At 50.4% G+C, this 22,241-nt stretch overlaps 1 protein-coding gene across 2 annotated transcripts; it reads left to right on the top strand.

The window, feature by feature from the left end:
• The first annotated feature begins 401 nt into the window (after positions 1–401).
• Positions 402–18,508, top strand: LOC131204504 (serine/threonine-protein kinase 40). Of its 2 annotated transcripts, none has more exons than XM_058195878.1 (11): positions 402–526; positions 4,947–5,060; positions 5,640–5,725; positions 6,710–6,853; positions 7,383–7,610; positions 7,893–7,945; positions 12,318–12,433; positions 13,506–13,650; positions 13,766–13,885; positions 15,300–15,384; positions 15,903–18,508. In XM_058195878.1, the coding sequence occupies exons 1-11, from the start codon at positions 523–525 to the stop codon at positions 16,119–16,121; spliced, it is 1,314 nt and encodes a 437-aa protein (XP_058051861.1). In that variant the 5' UTR covers positions 402–522; the 3' UTR covers positions 16,122–18,508. The 2 variants fall into 2 exon arrangements, with proteins under 2 accessions (XP_058051861.1, XP_058051860.1); XM_058195877.1 differs by having other exon boundaries at positions 13,763–13,885.
• The last annotated feature ends 3,733 nt before the right edge of the window (positions 18,509–22,241 follow it).

Genomic DNA, 22,241 nt, shown 5'->3' with positions numbered 1-22,241 from the left:
CCCAGCCTTTCCGCATTTCTCCCGTCTAGTCACCAAAGCACAACATGGAGTAACTGACGGCCCCTCCGAGACGCGCCGCAGGAAAATGGTCCGAATCAGGTCGGAGTGACGGCCGTGCCGTTTCCGCCGCTGGGACCGAGGATCATCCGCCTTGGAGGCTCTCCTTCCTCCTGTCCCGGCAGGTCTGGTGACGGGGAGTTCCGCAGGGCACCGCGGAGGACTTAGCCGGGGTTCGTGAGGCCGCCGTCACCCTGGGGACGAGCGAAGGGGCGGTGAACCCGACTCCGCCCCTCCTTTCCCCGTGACGCCTCCCCGCCCGGCTTCCGCCCACCCCTGCCCCGGAAGCTCCGGGAGGAAGGGGCGGGGCATGCGCCTACTTGTTCGCTCGGCTGACCAATCCGGGGGCTGAACCGCGTCGCCACGTCCCTTGCGTCACGTCCGGCGTGACGGGCCGAGGCGGGCGCCCGACGGGAGTCGGCCTGGCGAGCGGGGCCGGCGGGGCCGGAGGCGGCGGCGGCGGCGATGGGTGAGAGACGCGGCCGGGGGGCCCGGCGGGTGGGGGGGGAGGGGCTCGTCTTCGGCGGTTCCTCCACCGCGGAGGCCCGAGCGGGGTCGCAGGCGCTCGGCGCTCGCCCGGAGAAGAAGCCGAGGCCCGCGAGGCTGCCGGGGCGGCGGTTGTGCGGGAGGAGCCGCTGGGGCCCGATCCGCGGAGGGAGGGAGGCGGGCGGAGGGCCCTGGAAGAGGCGGAGAAGGCCGGAGGTCGGTAGCCTCTGGATGCGGGCCAGGCCGTCCTGCAGGAGGCGGCGACCCTCCCTCCGGGCCGGCTGGGTGGCCTTTCCGCGGGCGATGCCCCTGGAGCGGGTGAGGGAGGAGGCCGGGCTGCGTCTCTCTCTGCCCCGCGGCCCCCGGAGCGAACCCTCGGCCGCCTGATGGGCAAAGCAGAAGCTCCGCTTGCAGCCGCCGCCTTCGGCCTTTGGGAACGGGGGCCGGAAGCCTTCGCGGGGCTGCTGAGGGGCCTGGGCGGCCGAGATCGGCCCCGGCTGGCTTGGCCCCGTCAGCTGCAAGTGCGGGAGGCCTCCAGCCGTCTGGGCCGCTTCGGAAGAGGCGCTGCGAGCGGGAGGCCAGCCAAGGCTGCGCTTCCTCTCAGCCCTTCTGGGGACGGAGGAGGCCGGGCCTTTCCTTTGGGGTTCCAGGGGAGAGGAGACCTAGCAGTAACCTAGCTGTAGCCGCCCTCTTCCCCGGTGGCCTCCCTCCTGGGCCTCATAATACCCTTGGAGGTGGTCAGAAAAATGCTGCTCCTCTCTCTCCCTCCCTCCCTCCCCTGTAAGAGATGAGACCAGTTTTTTGTACATCTGGATTCTCTCCAAAACTTGAAGAAATGCTGCTTAATTGTTCTCCCTGTTAAGAATTTTCTCCCTAGTTCTAGGTTGCCAGAACTTCAGGGTTACAGATAAGACTGCTGCTCTTCTGAAGCTGCATAGCTTTCCTTTACTCACTTGGTCTTCCTGCCCACAATTGGGATTGAAAGGTAACCCTTGTGGTTACCTTGAGTAAAGGAATGAAAGGAAATATAGACGTGTCCCTGGATAATGTTGCAAGGTCGAATCTCCGTCGGTCACTGGACCAGTTACAGATGATACGTTCTGTTACCCATAATCATTCAGCAATGGACATGTACTCTTCCGAGCTTTCGGTCTCATGCTGAGTAGCAGGTGTCTGAAAACTCGGAAGAGTAAATCTCTGGTCCCGGTGACCGACCGAGATTCGATCTTGCAACTTTGAGCTAACTTTGCCAAGCCCACATAGTTCACATACCATCCACCAGCAAGCAGCTGTAAATTAAGATTGCCAGGAAATGTCCTAGTAAATGAGGTGCATGCTTAGAAAACTGATCTTTTGCATCTTGTTCAATATTAAGATGAACAGGAGCAAATTTTCTACTGTCCCATGAAGATTTTAACATCCTTGTATTGTGTCAGGGTGGATAAATAGGAATTGAATCTCTGTCTGTTGTTCAAGGATTTGATCGCTTAACAGGAGTTCTTGCCTTGCATCCTAGCATGCACTTTCATATATTTCTCAGAATTGTCCCACTGAATTAATGAGGACTTATTCATTAATAAAAGTATTCCTTTATTCCTTCTTGAGCTGATTGCAGCTCAAGAAGTGAAAACCCTTGACATAGAAAATACATATGCCTGGAGAACAGTACTTGTGAATTTATTTATTTGCTCATCCTACTGGTATACTAGCAAATCAGAACAGATGCGTGGCAAAATACACATATAAGTGCCCTTTCTACATACAATAATGGAAAATGATGGCAATGTTAGTTTAAGAAGAACTTTTATTAAGGATAGGGTGAAAGTCCTTGAGAACCAGCACAGTTCTGCTTTTCTTTCTGGCAAATATGTTAATCCCAAGGCCATCCAGAATTTTCACCAACCTGTGAGTGAAACTTGATCAAAGTGCAGGTTGGGTTGGCTAGTCAGGAGTGTGGCTGTAGCTGGCATGCTGTCATCAGGAAGGCAGCATATTGTAATTGTGTATTCAGAATTCTACTTCCTGATGAAATATGGCTGTTTTTCTTTTGTCCTTAGGAACATTGCTGTTAGCATGACACAAAGCTGAAGCTAAAATCTAACAAGATAAGGCTGCCCCAACCTATATTGCTTTTCTGGCGAATTAAAAGTAGAAAAAATAAGTTCACTCTAGTTCATGATAACCTAATCAGAAATTAAGCAAGGTTGACATTTAGATAGGAGATTGGTAGGAAATTTCAAATCTGTAAGACTTAACATTTAAAAAAAAACTCCAAAAAGAATTTGACCAATCATGTTTGATGTAGCTGAAATTCCATGTGTGTTCATGAAGTCAAAATCAAATTGAGGGAAAGGCTCCTTTAAAGCAGGGGTGTCAAACTCATGTCGGCATCATGTGACATATCAGGACTTTTTAACTTTTTGCTAAACCGGGCGTGGGTGTGGCCAATGTGTGACACATCTGCCCATGGACCGGGAGTTTGCAGGGGTCTCCAACCTTGGCAGCTTTGCTGGCTGGGGAATTCTAGGAGTTGAAGTCCTCCAGGCTTAAAGTTGCCAAGGTTGGAGACCCCTGCTTTAAAGCATTCCCCCTAAGTGCTTCACAGTGCGTATGGCTTAGTCTCAGTTGGGCAAGGAGACACAACATCTGCTTTTGCTGGTGTCAGAACATAGTCAATCTCAAATTCCAAAATTCCAAAAGCAAAGTTGAATCAGGTCTGGTTAGTCCTCATAAGGGACCAGTTGGGAATTCCAGGGCCATTGACAATCAGAGAAGTAGATGGTGACAAAACTGCATGAAGGCAGTCCCCAAGGGTCAAACGTGACTTGAAGAAGTCTTTGCCTTTATGGCCCATCCACTGATTTGCATTGCTGACACACACATTTGGGCCAAACTGTGTACTGGATCTGATGAAAGCCCTTGGCTCAGTCTCCTTCACTTCAGGAGCCTTTGCAGGAACGCTTCCTGTACAGAGCCAAGACAAAAGTGGCAACTATGGATCGGGGCAGACTGGCTAAGGATCCACAGACCTCCAACACTACCTCCCACAATCACAAGCCAGGTCACAATTAAACCCGTTGTGGACTGTTTTTTCCAATCAGGTGAAAGCTAAGACGAAACAAGACAAGTGTGAGTTGCAGATCAGTAGCAAATGAGCTTTGCATCTTGGCTGTGGGCCATACAACAAAGCAAATGTTTGCCTTTGTTAGGCACAACCAGACCCAGAGCAGAGATCCAAACTTGGAGAATATCCGGCATACGTTTGGGTCATTGCTGTCTCGTGCAGGCACTCGTATAGAACTCAGCTGTGTCTTTTCTGTACCTAAAGAATTACATTCAGAGATTAGAAGGGCTGAGACTACGCCTCATTGTGGTGGTGTCCCACATGAGGGCTGAGAAGAAGCTATCAAAGCACCGCAACCTGAACTCCTGCCTTCGGTGCCCTTGCTCAGCTGCCCTTGGTGACTTTGGAGCAGTGATCAGATCCGCTATTCCTTGCAAGCTCTTGGGTTTTGCCAGGCCTCCAAAACACTACTCCATTAAACTGAGTATTCCTAGGATGGTGATCTTTGTGCTTTAGGGTTCAATGTGCATATGTGTGCCTGGGTATCATTTTTCTGCAGGTGATGCTCTTGTGCTCTGCCTGGTGCATTTTGTTGCCACAATGAAGTCCTTAGAAGAGATTACACAGGCAATCTTTTTGTGCACCGGTGTCCTCAGACTGGCCGATTAGCGTATGAGGCTGTTTGTATGTGTTCTTTCCAAGCCAAAGCTTTCCTTGCCTTTCTCCCCAGGAGTCTTTGGTACGGAGACTGGCAAGCTCTTCCATGAGCTCATGGCCCTCTTGGTTGAAGTATCACAGCCTTTGGGGAGATTCCTTCAGCCCCCTGCCATTGGGGTGGGTCTCCTCAATTTCTGTTGGCTGTAGCAGCATTGGTCGCAGCTGGCGTTTCAAGCCTGCTGATAAGTGGAGACCAGCGGAAGTCTCCCAAAAGGAGTTCATCCGTTCCGCACATTCAATGGCTTTAGTAGTACTTCCCCTGTTCCTCTTGGGGCTTCTGCCATGGGTGGGCAGCCCTGGGTGCCTGGGGCCTGAAATGGTTCACAATCACTTGGCTGAAATCATCTTTGGAATGCAGTGAGGGGAGGGAGACCTCGTGCATTGGGTCCTTCCTACCTTTCTCACTCTGACCATTATAAGCTACTGGGGCCTCCTGCCAGTCTTCTCCGGTTGCCTCCTAGGCAACAGCTCTTTGCCCCCTTCTCCCAAAGTCAGCCGTTAGCAAGAAACGGTGTGCAAATCTATGAGTTTCTTCTGTGTGGTACAAAAAGGTAGTGGTGAGAGGAAAAGCCCTTTGAGAAAGTGAATTGAGCTTAAAGCAGTGTCTGCCTTTCCTTTGCAGAGCTCAGAATGAAGCGACGAGCCCCCGATAGAGGTGGTGGGGAAACATCAGCCAAGGTCCTCTGCCCAGGGATTTCCGGCAGTAGCACCAAAAGAGCCGGGCCTTTCATTCTTGGTGAGTAAGAAGGGATTCTTGCCCCCTGGGAGACTGTACGGAAAGATCGTCAGGCATGCAGAAGGCTTCCTTTGCATAATGAGTTCTGCCACCAAACAGGATGAAATTCCTGGTCCCCGACAGACCATATATTCAGCCAGGCTGCAGCACTGCAGAACTCCTTAGAAGTATCCCAGCCTCTTTTCATCACCAGATGGTATGAGGAGCCGAGATGCAATTTTGAATCCCTTTCCGCTGTGGTCACTACTAGCATAATTGTCCTTAGTACCCCAGTGCAGCTAGCTCATCCAGAAAAGGTGGGCCACAAATGTTGAAAGGGTACCCAATTTATCTTGAGTTGCACTTTCTCAGCGTTTACACTTTTGTTTGTGTGTGAGGCTTCTGGCTCCAGTTCCAGAGCAAATGGCCCTGGCACACTCCTGCTCTTGTGCTGAGCTGGGGAGGGCACATTAGGGCCATCTCCATTTCCGCTTCCTATTGGCCATCTCTGTGGCTTAGGGAAAAACACATCTTGCTGGGCAGAGAGGGAGCTTCTGGGGATAGGCTGACAGGGCAGATGTTCTATTTTTATGTTCCCAGGCCCACGTTTGGGCAACTCCTCAGTGCCTAGCATTGTTCAGTGCTTGGCAAGAAAGGATGGGACAGACGACTTCTATCAGCTGAAGGTAAGAAGCAATTTACACAAGCCGTTTCCCCAAAATAACTGACACGAAAGAGTGTTTAAACCCTAAAGATCTGCTGAACTGCAGAACCTTTCAAGGTGGGATGGAACGCAGGGAATATTAACAGGAGCCCTGGTGGTGCAGCGGTTAGAATGCAGTATTGGAGACCAATTCTGCCCACAGTCAGGAGTTAAATCTTAACGGGGCTTCAGGTTCCAGCTTTCTGAAGTCAGGAGAGTGAAGACCAAATTGTTGGGGGGAATATGCAAATAATGCTTTGACACTAAGCTCCCAGAGAGTGCTATGGGGCGGTATATAGTCCTATTGCTAAATAATAGAATTTGGACGTATACCGCTTCATAGTGCTTTACAGCCCTCTCTAAGCCGCCTACAGTCAGCCTACGGCCCCCAACCATCTGGGTCCTCTAAATACTATTTTGTAAGAAGGGAGCGGGGTAGGCAAAGCCTGGTCGATCTTCTGTGGAAAGTCCACGTGCAGTGGTGGCACCACAATCAAAATATTGGTGGTTCTCCTCAAGTGATACTCAGCCCTTTCAAGGAGGGATGCCTTCTACAGCTGTCCAGTCCCCAAAGCCACAGCAGCCCCTTTTAAGTGGTGATGCTTTTCCAGAGGGCTCAGGGAGAGAGAGGCCTTTCTTACACCTTCGCTGAGTCTCTTGCTGTTGCTGAGGCTGGGGGTGATACAAGATTAAGATGTGAAAACTGTTACCTGCCCTAGAACCGTTTCACTTCCAAATCGCCTAGCAACAGGGCATAGGAGGAGTGTTGGGAAAAGTACCCCCTTGGCTTGAGCCAGACCAAAAAGGGACGTAGGGCCTCCTTCCTTTAAGATGTCAACTTTGCGCTCCAAGATGCTCTGTGCCCTGCTGTGATTTTGTGCGCATTGCATTTGAGACTGGCGCTTTCTGGCTTTCCTGCAAATAAGGTACTGTCTTGAGCTGCTCTTCCTTTGTCTTATTCACAAAGATCCTCACCTTGGAGGACAAGAATGACCATGGCACAGAAACCCAAGAGGAACGTCAGGGCAAAATGCTGCTGCACACAGAGTTCTCCCTCCTCTCTCTCCTGCACAATCAGGATGGGGTGGTCCATCATCATGGCCTTTTCCAGGTAGGAGCTGGAGCCCATTGCTTACTGGCCTCCCAGCACTGACCTGGTGGAGCCTCGAGAGGCCTGCTTTCTTAATCCTTCCAATGGCGCAGGCCACGTTGATTGGTTTGGGGGACATGGTGGTTTTGAAGTCATGTGCTGCTTGCAGGAGCTGCCACAGTCCCAGTCCAGCTCCTCTGCCTGAGACTGATAGGTTCTGCCCATCAAATGCCCCTCTGTGCCAGTTTAATCGCAATTGCTTAAGCAAGGCGAGGGACTGTCCTTGGGGAGTCTTTGGCAAGTCTGGGACATGCTTGCTGGGAAGAATTTGACGCTTCCGGTAAGACAAACTATTTCTGCACCCACCCTCTCCTTTCCAAAATCTCTGAGAATTTTATTCATGGTTTTAAAAAGCAATCATTTTGCATGGGTGCAAAACTTGCAGTTGTAGCCCTCGTGGAAGCAGCATAGAGCGGGCTTGTGTCTTGTGGGTAGGGTGGGCGTCTCCCTGCTCAATTAACTCTGGTCCCTGTGACTTGGGACTATGCAGGACCGAACCTGCGAGCTGGTGGAAGATCTGGAGTCCAGTCGGATGGTCCGAAAAATGAAGAAACGTATTTGTTTAGTGTTGGACTGCCTCTGTGCCCATGACTTCAGTGACAAGACAGCTGAGCTCATCAATCTCCAGCATTATGTCATCAAAGAGAAGCGGCTTAGTGAACGAGAGACCGTTGTCATCTTCTATGATGTTGTGCGGGTGGTGGAAGCCTTGCACAAGGTACCATGTTTCTGCGCTTATTCCACAGTACGATAGCCGTGTTACGGAGTACACACCAGCCCCAGAATCTTGCACGGCTAGAAGAATGTTGCGGTCAGGGCACCAACCCTAAATTTTACTGAGAGCTGTTTCCCACCTGCCTTGGCAGGAGCAAAAGGACAGAAGTCAGAACTGAGCCGGGCACTTCTCTCGGGGGATTCGATCACCTGCTTCGTTTGAGTCTTCTGCATTGGGCAGAATAACTTCAGTTGTTCTAATTGCAGGATTGTTTTATTTTTGCAGAAGAACATTGTGCACAGAGACTTGAAACTGGGGAACATGGTGCTAAACAAAAGGTGTGTTCCTTCTGCAAATTGCTCGGCCATGGGATGGTTGAGGGTTCCCTGAGGGTCTTTACTTGCCCTTTGCACACAGCTGGGGAAGTGGGTAGCAGATCTTCTGCAGAGACCTTCTGAAAAGTTTCAGCTGGTCTGCCTTTCCAGGGCAGATGGCATCTCCTGCACGCCTCTTTTTGTTCTCTGGTGGGCAAAGGTCCAAGAATGGGTGACGCTTCCATCAGGGGCAGTTGGTAGCACTGGAAGAGTCAGTCAGTCAATCAGCTCCCCAGTCAGGAATTGGGAGGTTGGCCCTGTCAGTGCTCAGACAGTTTGTTTCAGCCATTGACTGCCTTCAATAAAGTGAACGGCACAAAATAGTCCCTTAACAACAAGAACTATTAGCAGCTATTTGAGGATGATGGCCCTTGGTGTAGCTACTCTGCCAGTCACCAGGGAGACCAGGCAAGCTGGTTGTCTGCCAGAGAGCCTAGATCCAAGAGGCTGCGCACCTCATCTCTTCATTGTGCCCGGACAGATCGAGGGATGTATCTGGGCAGCAGTTTCTGTGCATCCTCCTAAAAGCAGCATTTTAAGGCTTCGGCAGCAACCTTCTAGCCTGTTCTCATTCCCTCGTGGGGAAAGCAGCCCTTGAAAATCCTTTCAAGATTCTGGGCGGGAAGAACTGGTCAGAACTGCTCCAGCCAGATTGTGAGAGTTCCTGAATGCATGCAGCTGTCTGGCCTTGGAAAGGAGGCCGAGTGGGCTTAGTGTAGGCTTCCGAGAGGCTCTGGAGGAAATAGAACCTATTTCTTAGAGGCTGGAATTCTCCACTTGTGCGGGGAAGCAGGGCCCAAAAGCTCTCATCTCCGGGGATACTCTTTGTTCCAGCCTCCGAAAGAGAAGCTCAGGCAAACTTACTTTGGCTTCTGCCACCTACAGTTTTTTCTGACCTCACCTTTCTGACCCATATTTTGGCCCTGTCCAGATCAAGTTGCTGTAGTGTGTTGTGTGAGAAAGCTGTTTAGAACAAGTAGCTGCTGAGTTTTTGACCAGGCCTCATAGATTTGAACGTTCTGAGCAGCACTGGTGGCTTCAAGTAGTTTGAGGTCAGGGAGCCTCTGAGCTCAGTTGTGATTTCTTTTATGCACTTACCTGGATAAGGGCTGGGTCCTGAGAAGACCGGACCTCGTGTCTGCTTCTGGCCACCACCGTCTAAAACAACATGGACAAAGTTCAGCATCTTTTGAGAATGGATACCAAAATGGAATGGAAACCGAGTCCTCTGAGGAATGATGAAAGCAATTGGCCGTGTTTAGCTTGCAGGGAAAAAGGACGAGGGGAAGCCTGCCACTGTGTTCTGACAGCTGAAAGCCAAGGAAAAGGAGGAGTGGGTGGACCTCCGTTGCTGTGGGAGCAGAGCCAGAGCCAACGGGTGGAGGCTGCAGGAAAGGAGGTGCAGCTTGGACTTCAGGAGGAATTTCCAGATGGCAAAGAGCTCTCCGCTGGCCTCCCCTGCAGGTCTTCGGACAGGCTAGGCAGCGATCTGCATTGAGCACAAGGTTGGGGTGGCCTCTTGAGATCTCTTCCAACTCTATGATTCCATGGAAAAGGCCCCTTTCTGGCAGCCCGTGAGATTAAATTAAATTATTATTATTATTATTATTATTTATTAAATTTTTATACCGCCCTTCTCCCGAAGGACTCAGGGCGGTGTACAGCCAAAGATAAAAAACACAAAAATGTACAATTAAAACGACAATTTAAAACCGAACATATTAGAAAAAATGGCCACATTTAAAAGTTTAAAATTTAAAATTATAAACCATATAATGATAAAACCCCAGTTAAAATTTAAAATATTAAAAATATTATGCCAGTCCCGCTTGAATAAATAAATGCGTTTTCAGCTCACGGCGGAAGGTCCGAAGATCAGGCACTTGACGTAGTCCAGGGGGAAGTTCGTTCCAGAGCGTAGATGGTCCTTCTCGCGAAGAATTCTTTTTAAAAGGTGCTGCGTTTATATGACAGCTATTTGGCACTATTCCTTTTCTAAGGTTCTGAGGATTCTGGCAATTTTTACCCAGCTGTGTGAAATAGAAACAAACATTTGCCTGCCCTGCTTGTTCTCTCAGGTATGAGAGAGGATGGCAGTGGGGATTCTCAGGCGATATTAGCCTTCCTGCTTTCCCCAGTGCAGCATCCAGAATTCTCTGCTGCCCCATCTTCCACTGCGGGCTCCCAACACGCCCCCTCCCAGGAAGGAGACTTGAGGCGGAAGGACTGGATCAAACCCAAAGATACACCGAGAGCTTTTGGGCAGTCCTAGCTCTCCAAAGTCTTACAAGTCAATGCACAGTCACAATACTTATCCCTGGAGGCTATTTCAGTTGGGTAGCATTCAGATCTAATCAGTGAGCTAGTCAGTGCCATCGGTCTTGAACGCTGGCTGGATGCTCCTCTATTGGGACTCTGCTTACTTATCCTAAAATCGTAGAATTGGAAGAGACCACAAGGATCGGCTGCTCCAACCCTCTGCGGTATACAAAGAGATCAGTTACACCAACTGTCAGGCCAGCCTCTTAAAAAACTCCAGAGACTCAAAACCCATAACCTCCATCGATAGACTGTCCCACAGTTGTGATTTCTTTTATGCACTTACCTGGATAAGGGCTGGGTCCTGAGAAGACCGGACCTCGTGTCTGCTTCTGGCCACCACCGTCTAAAACAACATGGACAAAGTTCAGCATCTTTTGAGAATGGATACCAAAATGGAATGGAAACCGAGTCCTCTGAGGAATGATGAAAGCAATTGGCCGTGTTTAGCTTGCAGGGAAAAAGGACGAGGGGAAGCCTGCCACTGTGTTCTGACAGCTGAAAGCCAAGGAAAAGGAGGAGTGGGTGGAGCTCCGTTGCTGTGGGAGCAGAGCCAGAGCCAACGGGTGGAGGCTGCAGGAAAGGAGGTGCAGCTTGGACTTCAGGAGGAATTTCCAGATGGCAAAGAGCTCTCCGCTGGCCTCCCCTGCAGGTCTTTGGACAGGCTAGGCAGCGATCTGCATTGAGCACAAGGTTGGGGTGGCCTCTTGAGATCTCTTCCAACTCTATGATTCCATGGAAAAGGCCCCTTTCTGGCAGCCCGTGAGATTAAATTAAATTATTATTATTATTATTATTTATTAAATTTTTATACCGCCCTTCTCCCGAAGGACTCAGGGCGGTGTACAGCCAAAGATAAAAAACACAAAAATGTACAATTAAAACGACAATTTAAAACCGAACATATTAGAAAAAATGGCCACATTTAAAAGTTTAAAATTTAAAATTATAAACCATATAATGATAAAACCCCAGTTAAAATTTAAAATATTAAAAATATTATGCCAGTCCCGCTTGAATAAATAAATGCGTTTTCAGCTCACGGCGGAAGGTCCGAAGATCAGGCACTTGACGTAGTCCAGGAGGAAGTTCGTTCCAGAGCGTAGATGGTCCTTCTCGCGAAGAATTCTTTTTAAAAGGTGCTGCGTTTATATGACAGCTATTTGGCACTATTCCTTTTCTAAGGTTCTGAGGATTCTGGCAATTTTTACCCAGCTGTGTGAAATAGAAACAAACATTTGCCTGCCCTGCTTGTTCTCTCAGGTATGAGAGAGGATGGCAGTGGGGATTCTCAGGCGATATTAGCCTTCCTGCTTTCCCCAGTGCAGCATCCAGAATTCTCTGCTGCCCCATCTTCCACTGCAGGCTCCCAACACGCCCCCTCCCCAGGAAGGAGACTTGAGGCGGAAGGACTGGATCAAACCCAAAGATACACCGAGAGCTTTTGGGCAGTCCTAGCTCTCCAAAGTCTTACAAGTCAATGCACAGTCACAATACTTATCCCTGGAGGCTATTTCAGTTGGGTAGCATTCGGATCTAATCAGTGAGTCATGAAAGCTGGCTGGATGCTCCTCTATTGGGATTCTGCTTACTTATCCTAAAATCATAGAATTGTAGAGTTGGAAGAGACCACAAGGATCGGCTGCTCCAACCCTCTGCGGTATACAAAGAGATCAGTTACACCAACTGTCAGGCCAGCCTCTTAAAAAACTCCAGAGACTCAAAACCCATAACCTCCATCGATAGACTGTCCCACAGTTGTACGTATTTCGCCATATATTTAAATGAAATCTAGGTGACCACAGCTTATATCAGTAATTTCTGATGGTTATGGAAAACAGTTGATAACTATCTTCTCTGTGACTCACACACCTGAATGTAGCTATCACGTCTTACCTGTGTGAAGATCCTATGTTCCTTCAGTCCATTTCAGGATCTTGTATCGCCTTTGTTGCACTCCTCTGAATCCTCTCCCGCTTGTCTCTCCACTTCCATTCTAATTCTGTCTTTGCTTCAGGACCCACCGAATTACAATCACCAACTTCTGCCTTGGGAAGCATTTGGTGAGTGAAGATGACCTGCTGAAGGACCAGCGGGGCAGCCCCGCCTACATTAGTCCCGATGTCCTCAGCGGTAAGTAGCATCCCTTTCTCCAGGACGTCTCCGGCAGCCCTTTTATTTACCCTGAAGGCTTCCATTCCTTTCTGACGCTGCTGTCTCCCCTCTATTCCCTTTTCTGAAACATTTCGGACATTTGGAAGTGGGTGGATTTCCAGACCTTTTTCTAGCTTGTTCCAGACAGAGCTACAATGGCTCCAAAACGTCTTTTTCTTGGCCGGCTGGTGGCCTGGCGGATGGAAAAGAGATTCTGTTTGTTGTGACTGGGAGAGAGGGGGAAAGAGGAGTCCTGGCCATCTTTTCTCCTCCTCCCCCGGCCTCAGCACACTTGCAGCTTGGGGGAGGCCTCTGTCAGGCCTGGAAACCATACTAGACTTTAGGTTTCCAGACGCTGCCACATTTTTCCCCTGAGGGGAGGAAGGGGGGCTGAGGGGTATGGTAACATTCTTCAAGCGGTCAAGGTCGGATGGTGTTCACATCTGCAGGAAGAGTGGCGAGAAGATATTCGAATGAACTGGGAGAACGTGGGACCATGTGACCATCAAAGGGGTCAGGGGGGTGGGACTCTTGGGGTTTGTGTAACTGGGAAAAGAATCCGGAAGTTCAGTTTTGGAATTTCACTCATCGTGTGCCAGTTTCCTCATGCTAGTAAAGAACTCTGAAAACCAATGGCTTCTGAGTTCTTTTTATGCAGAAGAGGTTTTTCTGGAACCTTGACAATATTCCAAAACTGAACTTCCGGATTCTTTTCCCAGTTACACAAACCCCAAGAGTCCCACCCCCCTGACCCCTTTGATGGTCACATGGTCCCACGTTCTCCCAGTTCATTTGAATATCTTCTCGCCACTCTTCCTGCAGATGTGAACACCATCCGACCTTGACCGCTTGAAGAATGTTACCATACCCCTCAGCCCCCCTTCTTCCCCTCAGGGGAAAAATGTGGCAGCGTCTGGAAACCTAAAGTCTAGTATGGTTTCCAGGCCTGACAGCCTCCTCCTCCCAGTGCAGAAAGAACGTGCACTCAGCCGGCAGCTCCTGCTTCTTAGTGGGCCATGCTTAGCCTGTGGGTGCCTCCTCTGCCCTGCAGGTCGGCCGTACCGCGGCAAGCCCAGTGACATGTGGGCGCTGGGAGTGGTCCTTTTCACCATGCTATACGGACAGTTCCCTTTCTACGACAGCATCCCTCAAGAGCTCTTCCGCAAGATCAAGGCTGCCGAATACGCCATCCCAGAGTGAGTGAAAGCAGCCGTTGGCCCTCCTGTCTCCCCTGAGTCGCCCTTCTTTCTGGCTCCGGGGGTTCAGGCTCCGGCCAGCCGTCCCTCTAAGCTCTTCCCTGTTCTCCAGCAGAGACGGGCGGGTGTCCGAAAACACCGTCTGCTTGATCCGGAAGCTGCTGGTCTTGGACCCTCAGCAACGCCTGGCGGCCTCGGAAGTGCTTGAATCCCTCAGCTCCATAATTGCATCCTGGTGAGTGGGGGGGAAATACGAGGGTGGGGCTGCCCTGGGCAGGGAGTGGCTCTGCCGTGCATGCCAGCCCAAGCCTTGCCAGGTTGAGGGTGGGTTAGATTGGGCTGCCCTTCTTCGTCCATCCAAGGGGGACTGTTTGAAAAAGAATCCTCTGCAGCAGCTTCCTGGCTCTTTAGCCGCTTGTTTAGCCGCTCCCTTGTTTTGCCTTTTCCTCTGGCAAGGAAGCCATTTTCTGTCCCTAAGAACAGGGCCTCACTTGAGAGGCTGCCTGTTGTGTCTGCGCCCCCCCCCCCCAAGCTGGGCCCTCAGCCAGAAAGTGACTTGAAAAGTGAGGGGGAAGGGCCATCAAGACTGGCTCAGCTCCAGGAGCCAGAAGCAGGCCAGGTGGAGGAGATAACGAGGCCTCTGTCCCCTAACTCTTCCCCCCCAGGCCACGCCTCCAGACCCGGCTGATGGCAATCAGACCTGGCTGGACCCTAGCTTTCGTAGGCAGGAGAGGCGGGAACAACAGAAGCAGGGGTGGGGCAGGCCTAGAAAGTGCTGAGTCATGGAGCCACACCCCACAGGATATAAAGGCAGCAAGAGCTGCTGTGCCTCTTCATAGCAGGCAAAATCAACTGCTTAACTAAGAGCTGAAGTACTGTTTGTTGACTCATCGGCATCAAGGGAGATAACAGAGACACTTGGCAGATGCTCGCTAGTTTGCTGCCAGAGCTGATAGTGCTGGCTAATTAAGCCATCGCTCGGATGGAGGCGAGGGGGGACAGAACACTGCCTTTGCAGAGGTTTCAACTAGGCAGAAGAACTGGAAGAACTCCTCCTGGGCTCTCCAACCAGGTGGCCAAAGGGGCTTTGATTCTCGATGCGTTTGTTGTTGGGTAGCACAGATGGGAGAGACGATGGGTAGCGACAGGATGATGGGATGATGCCCTCGCCAGAGCAGCCCAAAGATTGGCAAAGAAGAGCCAAGAGCTGGACAGCTTGGCTCTTCTTTGCCAGTCTTTGGGTTGCTCTGGCGAGGGCATCATCCCAGCTCCGCAGCATGAACTGAAAGGTGCTACACCTGTTCTCCCTCCTCCACCCTGATGGAGAAGCACCTAGGATAAAAACGGGTGCTGTGGTCTGCTTCCCCTGCGTGTTGGTGTGCCCTCTGACACACTCTGGGCCAGGGGTCTCCAACCTTGGTCCCTTTAAGACTTGTGGACTTCAACTCCCAGCAAAGCTGGAACTCTGGCTGGAACTCTGGGAGTTGAAGTCCCCAAGTCTTAAAGGGACCAAGGTTGGAGACCCCTGCTCTGGGCTGTCTAGGACATTCTCTCCCTGGGCTGGGCGAAACCTGGGAGTCCGGTGACGACCTGCCCCCTCCTAGCAGGAGCCTTCCCCCTGCTGATCAGCAGGCCTTTGTCTCCCACAGGCAGTCCATGTCCACCCTCAGTGGGCCCTTGCAGGTGGTGCCTGATGTCGACGATCAGTTGGTCAACCCAGAACATGCGCATGAGGTAAGATTTGCCATCCCCGCCTGGAGGGTCTCGAACTGAGCATCGTCCCGGCTGCTGTTACTGACCTTGAGGGGATGGTCTGGTCCGTCTCCTTCTGAGCCTTTTCCAGAAGCCTCTTCCAGTCCCTTCGGAGCCCCTCCGTGCAGGGTGTCTGTCTGCAAGGAAAGCGATGGAGGCCTGGGATGGTCTAGCTTGAGATTGGCCTCACCTGCTGACATGTCTGTGTCCGTTGCTCTCCCAACTCCTCTCATAGGCTTCCGCCTCTGTTAGTCTGACACGCAGTCAGTGCAAACTCTCTGCTGCCAGGGGATCAGTGGCATGGAGACATGTAAGTGTGTGTGCGTGCATGTGCAGAGAGAATAGGCAGCTGTCTTCTGAAAGCTACTTGTCAGACTGTCCGCCCTGCTTCTTACGGAGGCTGGGATTCTTGGGGATCAACAGCGTTTGTCTCCTGGTGGCAAAAGGCCGGGAGGGCTGGACGCAGTTCTGGTCCCCAATAGACTTTGTCCTCCCTGCAGGCAAAGGTGACTGAGGAGTGTTCCCAGTACGAGTTTGAGAATTACATGAGGCAGCAGCTCTTGCTAGCGGAGGAGAAGAACACGCTCCACGAGGCAAAGAACTTCCTGCAAAAGCGGCAGTTTGGCAGCGTCCCTCCAGTGAGACGCCTTGGCCACGATGCCCAGCCCATGAACGCCCTGGACGCCGCCGTCCTCGCACAGCGCTACCTTCGGAAGTAGCTCCCACGGGAGGCAGGAGTTGCGTTCCACCCGCCCGGCCTGGCGCAAGAGCAGGGGCCAGGCCTAGGTGCCAAGCGATGTAGCAGTCTTCCCTGGGTGCTGAGGGGTCTTGCTCGCCGGGGTTGCCCCAAGAGGACAAGTGGAAGACACCTGGCTGGGACCAGCACCTGTGGATTTGAACTCCCATCCTAGACGGTAGCCTGCTTTTACTTATGACTCTGAAATCTACCTCTCTGCCTTTTTTAACCACACTGTTCTCCAGACTGAAATGTAGAGCGGTTTTGGCAAAGGTTGTCCTAGCAGGCTCCTTTCCTCACACAAACTGTGGAAAGAAGGTGGACTGCATTTCGCTCCGTATGGTTTGAATAAGCTTCCTTGTTTTTTTCTCTCCATTGTCCTTCACCCTGGGTTTCCAAAAGGTAGTTCTTCCTTAAGCCCATTTTGGTTCAATACCCTGAGTTCCGTTTTCAGTTTAAGCTCCAGGTTGAATTAATTTGTGCAGGCATTAATTTGGGATACCAGTGTGATTACAGCCTTGCAAAATGTCTCTGAGTTTGTTGAACTGAGAAAATTTGCTTGCAGATTCTAGCTAGGGGAAGTTTCAGCCCAGAGCTGTTTAAAATGTAGCTTTTCTGGAGACCAAAGTCTCCGAGCCACTTAATTATTTTGGATCTCCTGGCTGTTCTGTTTTGGTTTTGATTTTTTTAAAATGGTAGCTTTTGAAAAGTGCAGCAATGTTGCATTAATTGTTTTTATCTCTTGCCCCATTAACCATGGAGGCATGTTTGAAGGGATAAAAGTTTGATAATGTGAAAGAGGAGGAGTTGTCCCTTCCCTCTTCCAACTATTACACACACACACACACACACACACACACAGTTACAGACCTCACCTCAGTCCCCCGCACAGGTGCTCTTGGCATGGTCTCACCATTGTCCCTGGTCACAGCACTTGCCTGTATGCACAGGTGGTCCCTTGCTCCAAGCTAGGACTGGGCTGTGTGATGCCTGAGCCATGGGGGTTTTTTGGACTGGATGCCTTTCTTGCCAGATAAGTCATGCACAGCATCCTGTGGAGAGGATTCCATTGCAGAATTCTCCGGTTTCTTTTTCTCTTCCATCATCAGTTCATTTTCCAGCAATGTTGGCTCTCCGGCGTGCTGCCCTTAGGAAGACCTGGATGCTGGTAGGCTGGAGGAAGCCCGTTAGACGGGGCTTGGTGCAACATCTTCCCTGGAAGGGGTGGGGGGTGGGGGGGTGAGCAGTAGAAAGCAATTTCCCCAAGGTGAGTGTGTTCGCATGATTGAAGATTTCTGACTCTGTTGCATAGGAGAAAAAACACAGTTCCAACAAGGTCTAGAAATCTGGTGAAATCCAGATGAGGCTGAGCCTGTCAATTGGAACCGCTACACAGGAGACGGGTGCAGTTATCATGGTCAGTCTCTGGAAACTGGCCTAGGAGCCTGCCTCAAGAGATCGGTAAGCCCCACCCCGCCTTCTCTCTCTGCGGCTGTAGAATCTGGGTCCTTTCCCAGCAGCTTTGCCCAGGGAGGGCAGCAGAGGTCAGGGCAGCAGCAGCCTTGGTTGGCTGAAGTGGGAAGTGAAAAGTTGTGCACTTAACCTTTGAGCTGCTTTTGCGCAGCCTTCCAGGAAGCTGCCTTCCCTTCTCCTGGTGAGCCCTGTGGCAAGGGAGCCCTGCACATGCTTGTCAAGTGGGAGAGAGGTGCTTCTGATATAGATGGGGGAGACATACAGACATTGTCCTGTGGGAAAGCGCACTGCAGGGATGTGCCCTCGGGAAAGAGCCCTTGGGGGCCTCACCTTCCCGGCCTGCTTTAAGTTCCACCCCTGGTTTCCATCTTCCTGTAGAAATGTTGGAGGCAGAAGCTGCCTGGGGAAGGAGCAGCTTTCTTGCCCTCCAGAAGGGGTGATGAGGGTCTTCCCAGGAGGCTGTGCCACGGGAGTCATCTCCCAAATCCTTGGAATGCTAACTTATCCCTTCACAGCTCTGCCCTCTTCCCACCTTTAATTTTTCCACCCTTCCCCAAGATAGTTAATAATATGTTTGAATGGCCTGGTCCTTCTCCCACCCTTGACAAAAATAGCAATACTCCATTGATTTGGGTGTTGGGTGTTCCACCATCTGTTGCAATAAAAAGCTGACTGGAAAGAGATGGAAAGGGACCCTGGGTGGGCTGAGGGCCTGGAAAGGGAGGTTGTGAGCTGCTGGGTTGGCTTGGGGAGATGTCATGTTGGGTGAGACACCACAGACAAAAAATCCCTATTGTAAAAACTTGCCAAGAACATTTGTATAGAGACCTATTTTTGTATTACACCCATCTAATCCAGCATGCCAGCAATAAAATTTCATAATGTAGAATTCATGCACTCAGAAGTCTGGTTATTATTTCAGCAGTTCCCCAACCCCACACCTTCCAGGATGGGAGACGGAAAACTCAAGAGTTCTTTTGTAAGAGCTTTTTACTCATCTCTTTTAATAGCTGCTTCTGGCCTGGGGAAGTGAAAGCTAAAGGTGGTGGTTGGGGGGGGGGGCAGCACCCTCACCTTCCCTTGCCCTGTCATGTAGCTACCCAAATGCAAGCAGATCATTCTGGGCACAGAAATGTTGTCCAATTATGAAGAATAGTGTTGAATGGCAGTAAAAACACCAAAGAAGTCCTCATTCAAGGACCTTGCTCTGCTTCACGATTGTAGAATGGGGTCATGGTGTCATCATCAGCATGTTTATAGTACCCAATTATAGATCTCCACGCCTAGCCAGACAGAGGCTGCTGTGGCGATGCTGGCTAAGTGCCTGCAGGCTGTCAAGGAGGAACCTTGGCAAACCGAGAGGCTTTGCAGGGGTTTTCACCTCCCTGGACCAGATGATTAACGCTGGAGGGGGGGCTACTCCCCCAGACGGCTTGTGCTTGAGGCAGGTGGCAGCCATGGCTTAGGTGGGGGGGACTTTGCAGAGATTCATCTGGTGCACCCAATGATGCCCTTTCCCTGACCAGCATGGCCCCTTGTGCCTTGGTCACATCCTGTTGATTGCAAGGCACTCTACATGGGGCTACCCTTGGAGACCACCCAAAAGTTGCTGCTGGTCCAAAACACAGTGATGTGCGCCTCAGTAATTAGTGCCCCTTGGTTTGCCCGTGTAACATCCATTACAAGGCTTGTAGGTTCTTTCCAGGTGCAATTCAAGGTGCTGCTCATCCCCTAAATAGGATAGGGACAGGTTATCTGCCCCTCCCTAAGGACACCTACTTACCCTACCAGATTAGATAGGGTGGGTACACCTAGGCTCCTAGTCCTTGCCCTTAAATATTGCCACCTTGTGGGAGCAAGGAAGCAGGCATTTTCTGTGGCAGCTCCTGCCCATTTTTTTACCTGCACTTTGGCATGAGCCCTTAACCTTCCAAAAAAGCACTGATGATCTAGCTTTTCTCCCAAGTGCTGAGATAGAATGAGGTGGCTGCATATTGGAAGCTTAATTTAGTGCCAGGTTTTTGTTTTTAAAGTGTATGCCTTTTAATAGCTATATTCATTTTTTAAACTTGCATAACACCCAGCTCGCCATCTCTGTGGCTTCCATTCAATTAAAGTGCACTAAGTAAAGGTAAAGGTTCCCCCTGCACATATGTGCTAGTCATTCCCGACTCTAGGGGGCAGTGCTCATCTCCATTTCAAAGCCGAAGAGCCAGCGCTGTCCGAAGACATCTCCATGGTCATGTGGCCGGCAAGACTCAACGCCAAAGGTGCCCGGAACACTGTTACCTTCCCACCAAAGGTGGTCCCTATTTTTCTACTTGCATTTTTTTTTACATGCTTTCGAACTGCTAGGTTGGCAGAAGCTGGGACAAATAACGAGTGCTCACCCTGTTACGCGCCACTAGGGATTCGAACTGCTGAACTGCGGACCTTTCGATCGACAAGCTCAGCGTCTTAGCCACTGAGCCACTGCGTCCTATACATACTATAAAACATTAAATATGGGTCATAGATTTAAAATTCAATTAAAATAGGACTAAACAGGGTAGAGAGGAAGCCAAGTGTGCACAGGAAGGAGGTGGGGTGCTGTCTCCTCCATTAGCCACAGCCCCATCAGGACCCCAGGCTGAGTGGCACAGTTGTGTCTTCAAGAGGAGGGGAACAGATCTGGCCTTGGGCAAGCACCATGTTCCAGAGGGCAAGAATCAGGGCAGAAAAGGTTCTTCCTCTGGATCCCACCAGCCGGAATTGCTTGACTGACAGGGTCTCCAGCATGCCTTTTCTGCTGGCACGGGTGGGGCAAGGCAATCCCATTGGGCTGAGATGGTTCCTCGGATAACCTGCTTCCATGCCATGAAGGGCTATAAAAGTGATAACCAATACCTTAAATTGGACCCGAAAGCAAACAAGCAACCTGTGCATCTTGCACAATAGCAGTGTAACATGGGCTGCCCTCGGGGCCCTAAGAACTGTCCATGTGGCTGCATTCTGGACCAGATGGAGCTTCCAGATACTCTTCAAGGATAGCCTCATATAGAGCACATTGCAATAGTCCAGAAGAGAGATGACCAGGGCTTGGATGAGTGCAGGGACTCCCAATCTAGGAAAGGATTCAACTGGCATGCAACACAAAGTTGTGTAAAGCTCTCCTAGTCACAACTGCCATCTGCTCATCAAGCAAGAGTCATGATTCCAGAAGAACCCCCAAATTGCACACCGGGTCTGTCTGGAGTAGTGCAGCCCCACCCAGAACTAAAGATATTAAAGTCCTGGAGCCGGAAGCTCCACACAAACACAGCCACTCAAACTTACTAGGATTTGACCAATGATCTCCCCTCCAGAAACCTCAGCCTCCAGGCATTGTGCGAGGGCAGCAACAGCATCACTTGGGTCCCCACGGATGGAGCTGTAAAGCCGAGTATCATCAGTCCACCATTTTTACCTCATCCTGTGGTGACAGAAGATCTCACCCGGCAGCTTCATGTAGATGTTAAAAAGGAGCAAAGAAAGTACCAAGTCTTGTGGCAACCCACAAAGGAGCAGCCATTGACTGGACCTCTCATTGCCTATCAACACTAGTTGTGAGCGGCTTTGGAGAAAGGAGCCAAACCACTGCAGAATTTTGCTGTCCAACCGCAAGCCCCACGACTGCCCCCAAAGGAACCATGGTCCATGATACCAAGGTCAAGGAGAGGTCAAGGGGCCTCTGATGGCTCAGACTGCTAAGACAGTCTGTTATTAACACAGCTGCTTGCAATTACTACAGGTTCAAGTCCCACCAGGCCCAAGGTTGACTCAGCCTTCCATCCTTTATAAGGGAGGTAAAATGAGGACCCAGATTGTTGGGGGCAATAAAGTTGACTTTGTATATAATAGGATGGATGCACTGTCCCCTTTCTGTCCCATAACCAGACCTGAAACCTGACCGGGAGGACTCTAGATAATCCGTTTCATCCAGGATCCTCTGAAGCTGCCAACTACCTTCCCTGCCATCTACTCTAAAAAGGGAAGGTGGGAGACTAGATGTAAATTGTCCAGACAGGTGGGATCAAGAGATTTTGTTTTTAAGGAGAGGGCAAACCAGGGCCTCCTTAAAAGTTCCTGAAAACATCCCCTCCTGCAATGAGAAATTTATCGCTGCATGAACTCACCTGCTGAAGGTTTTCGCCAACCAGGAGAGACGGGGATCTAACTGACAGGTGGTTGCACTGACAGCATTGAGGACTGTTCTTCCAGTTGTCATAAGCAGCTTTCACGAACACATTAAACAAGTTGCACAGCCAATCTATAAACACCTCCCCCCATTTTGTCATTTCTTCAGTTACGTTGCCTTTCCATAATCTTTCCTTTTTCATCAATCTCATGGCGTTTCCAACACCCTTTTCATTAGCATTTCTTTGCTTTATTGATAACATTCAGTTCAGATCCACTCTTTGGCACATTCATGTACAAAGCTCTAAAACTTTGTTTTTAATTTTGTTCACTTTGCTAGAAGTAGCTTTGCTTAGCCCTTTTCATCTACCTCCAAAACAACTCATTTTGATCAAAATCAATGCATTTTCTGTGCCTTTTTTGCAGTGGTGAAATAAAAAAAAAATTCTACCGGTTCTGTGGGCATGGCTTGGTA

Source organism: Ahaetulla prasina, chromosome 10, assembly GCF_028640845.1.
Source record: "Ahaetulla prasina isolate Xishuangbanna chromosome 10, ASM2864084v1, whole genome shotgun sequence".
Lineage (NCBI taxonomy): Eukaryota > Metazoa > Chordata > Lepidosauria > Squamata > Colubridae > Ahaetulla > Ahaetulla prasina.
The sequence above is the reverse complement of the archived record's forward strand: the minus strand, read 5'-3'. Positions and strand labels throughout refer to the sequence as shown.

What these genes read in the sequence shown, in the direction of transcription:
- LOC131204504 (XM_058195877.1), top strand. An exon ending in TGGTGGAAGCCTTGCACAAG is followed by an intron (nt 7,611 to 7,892) that starts GTACCATGTTTC and finishes TTATTTTTGCAG; the next exon opens with AAGAACATTGTGCACAGAGA. An exon ending in AACATGGTGCTAAACAAAAG is followed by an intron (nt 7,946 to 12,317) that starts GTGTGTTCCTTC and finishes TCTTTGCTTCAG; the next exon opens with GACCCACCGAATTACAATCA.